The following is an 11,021-nucleotide window of genomic DNA, read 5'->3' as shown; positions in this document are numbered from 1 at the left end:
GCCCAGACTGAAATGCCCATACTCTCTGACCAAGTGATGTTCCCAGACAGTGGGGACATAGGAACAGGAATGGCCTCATAAATTGTACTTATTAGGCTTATCTTTTTATTGATATGAATTAAGACAGTCTGCCCTCTGGGTGTCCTGTAGATGCTGGCTTTGGAGCACAGCAACTTGCGTTTGAGGTCTCAGAGATCTACCAACTGTCATAGCATTGGGATGAGGGTGAATGATTTCTGGCTCCTGTGAAATGCAGACGTGGTGGTAATACAAGCCTGAGTGCAGGAACTCTGAGGCAACACATGTGTCACATACACATGTGCACTCTCCACTGGACCATGGCAATTCTGAGAAAGCTTCGCAGTGGTTTGTTTCATGCCCACTTTACCTTAAATTAGGCTACTGTAATGTTGTTATTTGTCATATTTAGTTGGTGTAAAATATAATTTAACATGATATTTTAGCACATACATATACAATGTACATCATTGATTTTAATGTAGATGCCTTTTTCAAATAACATATTTTCTAAAATGAATAGTGTAGTCTTTAATTCCTAATTCGATATCTAGGATAAAACTATATCTGCAGATTTTTAAATGAATTCCCCTCATATGCTTTAAATTTTTCCAGATACTGGTACATTTTAAGTTAATAAAATGATCAATTAAGAAAAACATGCAGGGGTCTCTTATGCAGTTAGAACTGGCAAATACTTGGGACTTTTTGTCTTTTTATTTTTTTTCTTTTTCCTGTGAAAAAACTGATTTTTGAAATGTTAAGCTCTGTGTCTTCCTGGTCTCTGTCACAGTGCCTTGCCTTTACAATTACACAGCAAGAAGCTGTGGACACTAGGCTCAGCAGACAAAGCGCTTGTCCTGTCTGTGGGGGGATTGAAGCACATCCTGCACCAATGTAAGTGCCAGGAGGGTGTGGTGACCTCACACAATTCAAAGATGCTGGGGCAAGTTGGCTGCGCTAGCCTATACACTGGCTACTCTGGCTCAAGGAAGAGACCCTCAAGGGAGCGCAGTGGAGGAAAACATTCAACACAACCTCCACACACGTGCACACATATGTGTACACATACTCACACACACCTCCACAAAAATGCACAGCACACACACACATACACACATCAAAAATACTGGAATATAGACATAATAAAAAGAATGAGGCATCTGGTGTCCCAATAAAAATTTTACTCATGGGTTTGGCAGTCTGTATTTCATATACTTCACATATGACACAAAATAGTCATGTTTTCTTTCTTCCTCCTAAGCATTTAAAATGTAAAATTTATTCTTAACACTTGGTCTGCACAGAAACAGGAAGAGTATCCTTGGTCCATGGGCTATCATTTGCCAAACATCACTGCACAAGAATAAAGACATGAAAAGAAAGCACCACCATGAAACCCATCGTTCTGTGTATGAAAAATAAGCTTTTAAAAGGCCATGGAAAGGTATATGGATACATTCAATACAGAGATTCATAAAACTTGTTTTAAAAACAAATTTAGTTTAGTACAGATTAGTATATAACCGAATTGTGTTACTCTCATACCGCATCTGAACAATTACATTTTCTTGATATGGAAAATTACTTCCTAAAACAAAGAAAAACAAGAAGCGCAAAGGGTTCAAAGCTTGCTTAAGTTATGTGGAGCATTCCATCCAGCCTGGGTTGCTATGGGGATCTGACAAAGGAAAAAAAAAACCAAGCATATCCTACTTAGGTAATAACTCCATGCCAATATTTAGTGGTAAGATTTTAAACGTTTAAGGAGTCTTGTGGATACAGCTCCCTGTTGGAGCACCTGCCCAGCATCCACTTGACCCTGCTTCAGTCCCCATAGACAAAAAGATGTTATTGAATTTTCTGTAATCTTAAGGAGACATTTGAGTGAGTGATTACTTTGGAAATTTTTGGATTTCTTGAAGATATGAATATTTTAAATAAATAAGATAAAAATTATTGAAGCTTATCAGCGGATGAATAATTTAAATGTTCTGTTTAAAGTTTAAAACACGAACATTCATATGTTAATTTATGAAATGTGTATGATTTAAAAATTACTAAATGTTACAATATTTTTCATATTTATAGTATAAGAAAAAAGATAAATATAATTTACATATAAATATATTTTTAGTAAAAATGACACAGCTAATAACTCTCCTTAAAGTACATTACCAAAGCACTATTGTACTCAGTATTTAAATACTATTATTCAGCTTTTCATTATTGTTCTTTATCTACAAGGCATTTAGAGATAAAATATCAAACATTTTTTAAAGAACATCTAATGTCAACTTATACTTAATGAATACCACATACTTCATAGCTATATTTTTTAAATTGGTCATTTTCTGAGTCCTGATTTTAAATTTATCTTTTATGTTGATTCATAATCAATTATGACATAAAAATTGACTGTTGTTTTATTTTTTTTAGACAAGGTCTCATTCTGTAGTCCTGGCTTGTCTGGAGCTGACGTAAACCAGAATAACCTTGGACTCATAGAAATCTGCCTGGCTCTTCCTCATGAGTGCTGGGATTAAAGGCTTAAAAGTCTCTGGGTGGGGTTCTGGGAGGTACCTTTTTAATTTCTGAAAAATACAATACTCGTTAGCATGCATGTCAAAAAGAGGAAAAGATAAGGAAATTGAAAACTAAAATGAAAATTTCCAGCAACAATAAATTAAAATATAATGAGAGCATGTCTGAACTTCCCTAGTGTTTCCAGAACAGTAGGATCATTTTCAAAGCTCTCACCACCAGGCAAAGAAAAAGCTGAACAATAATTTCCTATACCTTTATGCAAAGCATAATATGATTTGTTAAAGCATTTTTTTATAATATATACTCACACCTGAAGAACCTCACTAGTGAAAAATTAATAATTTCACTAAAACGTGAATTTGAAGCCTTTTCATAATTAATCGGTAGTTTTCATAAAAATATAAAAACAATTTCCTTAGGAAAAAATCCTGCCAATTGAAATATCTCCATTTTGAAAATAGAAACAAAAGACATTGCTTCTGAAAGTGTTGAAACTCAGGCCCCAGCCATATGACCAGCTATATGCCCCAGGAACATGAGCATTGAGAAACAGAGTTTTTCTCACTAATGCAGCATCAGTGAGCATTTGTCCCAAAGGCCTGTTTAGTGATGACTCTCAGTAGCCAAGTAACATCATCCAATGTCCTCTTCTTCCAAGCACATATCAGTGTTTCAGTTTATATTTAAACTCAATATCATTTAGTGGTGGCAAAATTCCCAAGCCTGCCCGGGACTGGTCTAGAGGGGGACACTTGACATGGCTCTCCACAAGCTCCAGTTCAAAGTAGGAGAGCATCAGAATCAAAAATTGCTTGATTTCTTGGACAGCAAATAGTCTTCCAGGACACATTGTAGCTCCTGATCCAAAGGGCATGTAGAAATATTTCAGCTTGTTTCCATTTCTATAGAAGGTGGTCTTTGCTTTCCCACTTTCATCAAGGTACCGATCATATTTAAAAGTCTGTAATAAAAAATACAACAAGCCAATGAGATATTTTGAAAGAAATTTGTCTCAGTCTTGACTTGGGAGACCCAAGTATAAGCTTCTACTAATAACTCCATCCTCAGCCAGTTAGCACACAACCAACTCTGAACCAGAGGAACACTGGAGAGAGCTCAGAGAGAGCTGGTAGAACTAGGAGCTCTAGGTGCCTCCTGATGCTGCCTGGGGACTCATTCCTCAGTTAGGCAAAGAAGCAAGAAGGGTTCTAAACAGAAACTAGAAGGACCGAGTCAGATACATTATCTTCCAATAGTGTGGATCTGGGAGAAGGTACTTTTTTAAAGGAAAAAATAAAGGTAGCTTTGCTATGACTAAAAACAATCTAGTAGAATCTATGACATGAAAAATATAAGGACTAAAACTCTTGCCTCTATCCAACGTGTCCAAACATGAATATTTGCTGTAATGACAGGGAAAATAGCCGGGCAGTGGTGGCATACGCCTTTAAACCCAGCACTTGGGAGGCAGAGGCAGGCGGATTTCTGAGCTTGAGGCCAGCCTGATCTACAGAGTTCCAGGACAGCCAGGACTATACAGAGAAACCCTCTCTCAAAACAAAAACAAACAAATGAAAACAACAACAACAAAAAGACAGGGAAAATAACTATGGTTCCAACAAACGAATCAAAGCTGTAATACAAATCCACTCCTTATTTAGCCCTGCATGGATATCAGTACAATACTGAACTTTGATGAGCAGAAACTTACCAAAGGATCTGGATAGATTTCAGGATCCAAGTGCATTAACTGTGGATAAAGAGCTATGATGTCATCTTTTCGAATGTTATAGGACCCATCCTCAAGGTGTAGAGTGAAATCCTCCTTAGCTGTCCGGATATTCAAGGATGCACTGGAAAGCCTCAGAGCCTCTTTGATGATGCTATCTAAATATTTTAAAATAGAAGAAGTCAGATAGGAGGGAAGAAAAGAGGGAAAGGAAATGGCATACGGAATAATTAACACATTAAAATAGTCTCAGTTTATTCATTTTTATGTTTAGGGGTGTTTTGCCTGTATGTATGCATGTGCACCATGCACATGCCTAATGTCTGCACAGGTCAGAAGAAGTTGTCAGATACTCCAGAACTGGATTTATGGATGGCTGTGAGCCTCCATGTGGGTGCTGGAAGTTAAACCTGGGTCCACTGCAAAAGCAGTGAGTGCTTTGAACTGCTGGGCCATCTTACTAGCCCGGAATTTATGCAATTAAAGGCTATATAACAACAATCTGAAATACTTCTGACAACCTATATACAAAATGAGCAAATAAAAAGCTAACAAGTGAAAGCTTCCCAAAGGTGTGTCTGTTGCCACTGTACTGTTCTTGGTGACTCAACTGAAATATATTTTCAATCTGATCATCTAAATGAGTGGTTCTCAACCTGTGGGTCTTGACCTCCTTGGGGTCAAACAAGTCTTTTCACAGGCTTTTACGGTTACAATTCATAAAAGTAGCAAAATGATAGTTCTGAAGTAGAAATGAAAATAATTTTATGGTTGGGGGTCACCACAACATGAAGTGCCACAGCATTTGGAATGTTAAGAATCGTTGATCTAAGTTAATATTTGGTCTGATATAATAGTCTTCACCATCAATGAGAACTAGAATAGCTATCCCTCATTTTACAGAACATTAATATTAGTTCTGTAGAACACTGAATAATATTGGATAAACTAGTAATCAATTTTGTGTGAATTATTGTTGATCACTGTTGAGACTAAACATACTGATAGAGAAATGTCTGTCCAGTCATTTCATGAACGTGCCATTCAGTGTTTAGGAAGTGTCTCTTTTAGTCTTACGTTATCTGAGGACATGCAATGCGGTCCTGCTTCTGGGTAGAGGCATGCAGGAGCAAGATAAATCTCAGAATAGCTGGAGACTAAGAGAGGTCCAGTCTGGCCTTCCAGCCTCTAACCTTCAGCTGCCTTGTTCCCAGGGTCCATGGCATGAGTGTGTATGCAATCATAACTCGTTAGCACGTCATTATTTACAAACGAGAAGGGGGCATCCAAGTCTCCCACATCAAGCAACACTGGACCTAGATTTCTGTCCCTATTTTTTTAACTTTTTTTTGATTCTTTATGAATTTTACATCGTACACCCACTCCCACTCATTTCCCCATCACTCCATATCTGCCTTCCACCCTTGTAACTTCCCTCCAAAAGAAAACAAAATAATAATTACTACTATTATCATAATTATTATTATCTTTCCATGGAAGCTGTGGTGTGTCATGGTCCGGCACACTCTTTTACCCAAAGAGCTTCTTTGCAGTGAGTCATTAGTCTGGTTCAAGGCCAGTATTGACAGTGTAGCAGAAGCCAGAGGCCCTGAGCCAGACTTCTGCCATATTTAATAAACTACACTGCCCTGGTACCACATGTCAGCTTCTGTCCCTTACAGAAGAAAACTTACAAAGATTGTTTTATTATAAACACGTGACACTTGGGTATTCTAGCAAATATAGAGACAAAGGGAGAAAAGCCTCACTCAGTCCCACTATCCAACCCAATCACTCTTCCTTGATGGTACCTTGCTCACATCAATTCCATGCTTCCTTTGTCTCTAGTTTAATGGTTTTGATGGACTAACTAGGAGGCAACGGACACAGAGTGGCTGAGTATCAGAAGTGCTACCACTGTTTCCTCTTCTGATCCTAGGCATCATCTCACTCTCTGGGTCTCAGTCCCTTGCTTGGTAGATACAAATGAAAAAGTCCCTAGCTATCAGATTGTTTTGGGGGTGCAAAAATACTTGTCATAATGTATAGCACATAGTATATGTCGAGCATTGTTATTAGTGACATGGTGAATGAGGGGTAGCATAGCAGCCATACCTAGTACCGGCAGGTCATTCAGTTGCACTTGATCCAAGCAAATGGCATTCCCTCCAGAGCTGAGCTCCTGGCCAGCACTCTGTAATGCTCTATTCACTTCTTCAGAAGCTGCTTTCATTGCTTCGGGACTCCTATGGAAAGAGACATATGGGGGGAAATGTCCTTATTTAGGGTAAGTAAATAAGAATTATCCATTTCTTTCAGTGAGGTGGTTATGGTATGAGGATTATGCAAGGAGAGGTCATGTTATCAGGGAATGTGCAAAGGGAGAAGGACATGGAAATGTGCAAGAATATATATGCCAAGGGGAGTCTGCCAGGGAGTATGCAAAGGGCATTGAACTGGATTCATGTCCTTGAGTTCATGAAAGGGCATTAAAGGGGCTTTATGTAAAAGTAAAGCTTTGGTCAGATCTCTATAAACTAAAGATTCTAGTATGATTCTATTATGTGATGAACATAATAAATCAGAAGGAATATGTCACCTAACAAACAATTACAAGGGATTGGTTAATTCCCAAGTAGAAACTAAAATTTACTCTTAGAATTCATACCATGGCCTCAGAACTGTGTTTCCATTTAAATTTTTATTTCTGAATGGTGAGTTAAAGGATATTCCATTTCAATGCCTGGAAATTCGTTGGAGGCTGAGTTTGAAACCTACTTTACCTAATTGCAGTGAACTGAGCCGCAGAAATGTCTGACTAACAAGTAGTTGTGTGACTTAAAATACGGCTGCAGTTCATATATGATCTGAAATCGATGGTGCTACTATGCTGTGAATTCCTGTAAGACAGCAGGAAAATGGAAATGCTCAAATTAGTAAGGTGTGGCCACTGCCCTTACCACATCTGCAAGTCAGTCATCATTTAAAATGTTTATATGGTGACGAAGATTGCAGTCATGGATTTAACTTGACACTAGGAGGAACACTATGGGGTGAAGAGCAAGACTGGGCCAGGGGACCTGCATTAACACAGCGCGAGCCTATCTGAGTTCTGTGGATTCTGGGGCATCCCTTCGATGGGACTGTGCTCTTATAAAATTCTGCTTCTGTTATGCGCATGCTAAACATAGGCATTGGGTATCACTTTCATGATTGATGGCATAGAAAGCTCTACAAGTCTTTGGGTTTTTGAGTTTAAAAATGTAATTTCTGTCATTATGAAGAATAAACATTTAAATTACTAGTTACCTGATCATTTGAAATAAGCTCCAGAAGGTTGCAGGAATGGTGTTTGCTTGAGATGCCCAGAGAATAGCGAGGTGAGTCTTGGCCTTCTCCATGTCATCAAAGGTGGAGAGCGTGTCGTTGAGAAACATTCGTAAACGGATCAGTTCAGAGACCCTATCTCTCACACACAGGTTCTCATGCTTCAAGCTCTCAGCCAGCTTTTCCCGGGCTTTATGTGCAGTCTTGAACAAGTGAATAGGGAGGCCTGCCACCAGCGCCGGAAAGACTTGGTCAAATTGTTTGAAGTTGTCAAGGTTGTTGAGAATAAACGCTCTTTGTGTGTCTGTCTTTGAAAGATCTCTACCAAACAGTGTTAGATAGCCAGCTTCAAACATCACTCGGTAGCAGAAGGCATACATCCCTTCAGTGACCCAGGCAGTGCTCTTTGACTTAGGAAGGCTAGGAGATCTCATGACAGACTGGAGGTTTTGCATCATGGCTTCAGAGAGTGAACACAGAGCATCTCCCTGGAGGGTTTTGGTAAAAGTGTTGTTTATGTTTTCCGTGGTATTTCCATCATTTGGGTCAATGCTTCTGTGTCCAAATGCCTGGCAGAAAATAAAAATCCATGAAATGGGGAGGGGCTAAACCCAAGCTAGCTAGTGTTATGGAGTGGCTGGAAGATAGATTAAATACATTCGTACTTCTCTGTCTGGCCTTCCCTAATATGATTTCGCAGTACATTCCAACGGTAGAACCAAGACATACTCTTCCCTTGGAGTCATGTTTAAATCTCAGCTTTAGAGCAGAACTTCTCTGGACTGCCTATCACCTTGTGGTGTTGTACTAATCTGCCTTTATATTCTTTAAAGAGTCATTTTAACCAGACTTCAATCTACTTAGCAATAGAAACTATAATATTTTCTCAAAAAAATCATTAAATGTTGCTTTTTCTAGAACAGATCTTGATGTACATAGATTGAAGATTAAGTTTGCCAACACTCTGCTTGGAGTCGTTCCATAAAAGTAGGCTGTATATTTAAACATAATTTGGAGTGTTGTGTGGGCACCACTGATGTTATGAATCTGTACCTTCCTGATTCGTACAGTGTCCTCTGTCTCAGTAATCATTCATGACAAATTTACATCTATCTTGAATTTTTAATATTTACTACTAAGAGACTTTTTGATTTTATGTTACCTCTACTCTGCAACCTAATACAACTGGAACAACTAAATATGCTCATACATTAACAGACCAGGAAACAGACAGAGTCTGTTTAACTAATTACCTTTGCAGAAGTAGTGTAATGAAATTTTTTCCAGTCAAAATATTTTCCATGGCATAAGACTTTATGGTATGACAGGGAGTTTGTGATGAAGTGAACATATTTCCCCATTAGTCTGCAGGTAAAAACGTGACCATGCTTCCTTTGATTTGCTCTTAAGAACTCAAGAGGATTGGACCCAAATTTCAGAGCACAGCCCAGGTACGGAATCAAGCCGTTCTCCAAAGGAGGCTCGCCTACTTTCCTGTAAGACATAGATTTGGGAGGTTGGGAAAATTACATGTTTAGTGTTTTCTGCTATTTATTTCAAGCTTCATAGCTACAGTTTGTAGATACTTCTTTTGATGATGAGGACACCTCTCTTTTACTAAAACAGTGGCTTTTTTAGTCTACTAAGATATTGGTGAAGGTGATTACTAAATCTACCCACTCACCAATTCATCTAGCAACCTAGCAATCAGTCTACCTACCACCATATATACATACATTTATCAAGAACTCATTAAATTGTTTTCTATACCTATACCTGATTGCTTTTCCCAATGACAGAGCTTAAAGTGTTAACATAGCCAACAAGATTCTTGTAGAAATGAAACTATCACCTAATGATTATACTTGTTCTAAGAATCATTTCCCCAAATGCCTAAAATGTTTCATTTGCTCCTTTTCCTTTAAGGATATAAAATATCCTTAAACTAACAAAAAGGGCTACAGGACTACAGTTTTAACAATCTAAAATTTAAAATCCTGGCATCCTGAAGTCTGGGTGTGTGGCTCAATGGCGGAGTTCTTGCTAGCATGTATAAAACCCTCCATTTGATTCTCAAGTCTGGAAGAAAGAACATTAGTATTCTGCAATGATATTTGAAGAGAACAGGAATCTCATTTGAAAAATTAGGTCATTATAAAGTGAAACTGGATCAGGTAAACATTGGCAGATCAGGAACTGTAATCCAATAATCTTTTACTCTCTCTTAAATGTTTCATTTAAATTATAAGCTTATTTATTTCCCAACATAAACTATTTCATCTCTTGTAAGAATAATTGAGTATAATTGATATTGCCTTTCTTAGCATTAAGATAAGCTGTTTAATTAAAACTGGAAACTATCAGGTATGAATTATAATAACTCAAGGTGCAAAGAAAAAATTTTAAAGTAACACAACACACAGTGGTTTACCTCTCTGAAGATAATGCCAGGGGCATTCTCCTATTTTGGTGCTAACATAACAGAAAATATCTAAATAGCCTGCCCCCAAATGTCCTGTATCAAATTGGTGTCATGTGCAAGCACCAAAGCTTCCCAGTCACACAGCTGATTAACACTAGAAAAAAAAAGTTAGAGGCAGAAAAACTTAGGCTCTGTGCTTGCACCCAGGCTTAGACTGAGCCTGCAGAAAACCCAAATGAATGCATGCTTAGGTAGAGCATCTACCTTTCAAATATTACTCTTCCCAGTTTAGGTGTGTTCTACACACACATACACAAACTTGCATCAAAAATTGTAATATTTTAGTTATATTAAACAAGATTTGCATTACCAGTGGTGTATGTGAATATTCCAAGGGAAACTATCTATATCTTGTTAGATTTTGTCAGAGAAGTATGTCTTTTAAATTTAAGTAAAAATACTAATGTATTAGCATTTTTTACACAATGTAATAGTGAAGGTGATGAATTCTAGAAATAATCTAAAAGACAAATTTTTAAAAAAATCTTTCCATACCTTCTCCTTATTCCAGTGATAAACCATACACAACAGCTCACTACCACAGCAATCCCCCAGATCAAAGAAATTGTCATCATTTTGCAAAAGCAGGCAAATGTCCCAAGGGGAGAATCTGTGCTTAGCAAAGCAAGGCCGTCCCAAAACGGTAAGCTCTAACTAGACTTTATATATGCATAGGACCATGATTCAATAACTTGAACTTGGGTGACCAAAGCAAACACTAACTATTTGTCCTCCTGTTAGAAAAAAGAAAAAAATAGCATTACCCGGCCTTGAACTAAGTCCATAGTCTCAGAAGAGGCTCCAGAACAAGCAGAGAGCTGCAATACTTGATAAGCCCAAGGTCAGTCCCTCGTGTGCTGACATAACATTCAAGGCTGGGGACCGCCGCTAGCATTGTGTTTCTGTGTGTACAAAAAG

The 11,021-nt window shown here is 38.0% G+C and overlaps 1 protein-coding gene across 1 annotated transcript; it reads right to left on the bottom strand.

Moving 5' to 3' along the window:
- Nucleotides 1-1,180: 1,180 nt before the first annotated feature.
- Nucleotides 1,181-10,728, bottom strand: LOC114623691 (cholesterol 7-alpha-monooxygenase). Its single transcript, XM_028770366.1, has 6 exons — nt 10,599-10,728; nt 8,875-9,115; nt 7,604-8,190; nt 6,410-6,540; nt 4,277-4,452; nt 1,181-3,526 (listed from the first exon to the last, which is right to left on the bottom strand). Exons 1-6 carry the CDS (start codon nt 10,676-10,678, stop codon nt 3,230-3,232), a joined length of 1,512 nt encoding a protein of 503 aa, XP_028626199.1. The 5' UTR covers nt 10,679-10,728; the 3' UTR covers nt 1,181-3,229.
- Between the last annotated feature and the right edge of the window lie 293 nt (nt 10,729-11,021).

The sequence above is a fragment of the Grammomys surdaster genome, unplaced genomic scaffold, assembly GCF_004785775.1.
Source record: "Grammomys surdaster isolate TR1022 unplaced genomic scaffold, NIH_TR_1.0 64, whole genome shotgun sequence".
NCBI classification, from domain to species: Eukaryota; Metazoa; Chordata; class Mammalia; order Rodentia; family Muridae; genus Grammomys; species Grammomys surdaster.
The sequence above is the reverse complement of the archived record's forward strand: the minus strand, read 5'-3'. Positions and strand labels throughout refer to the sequence as shown.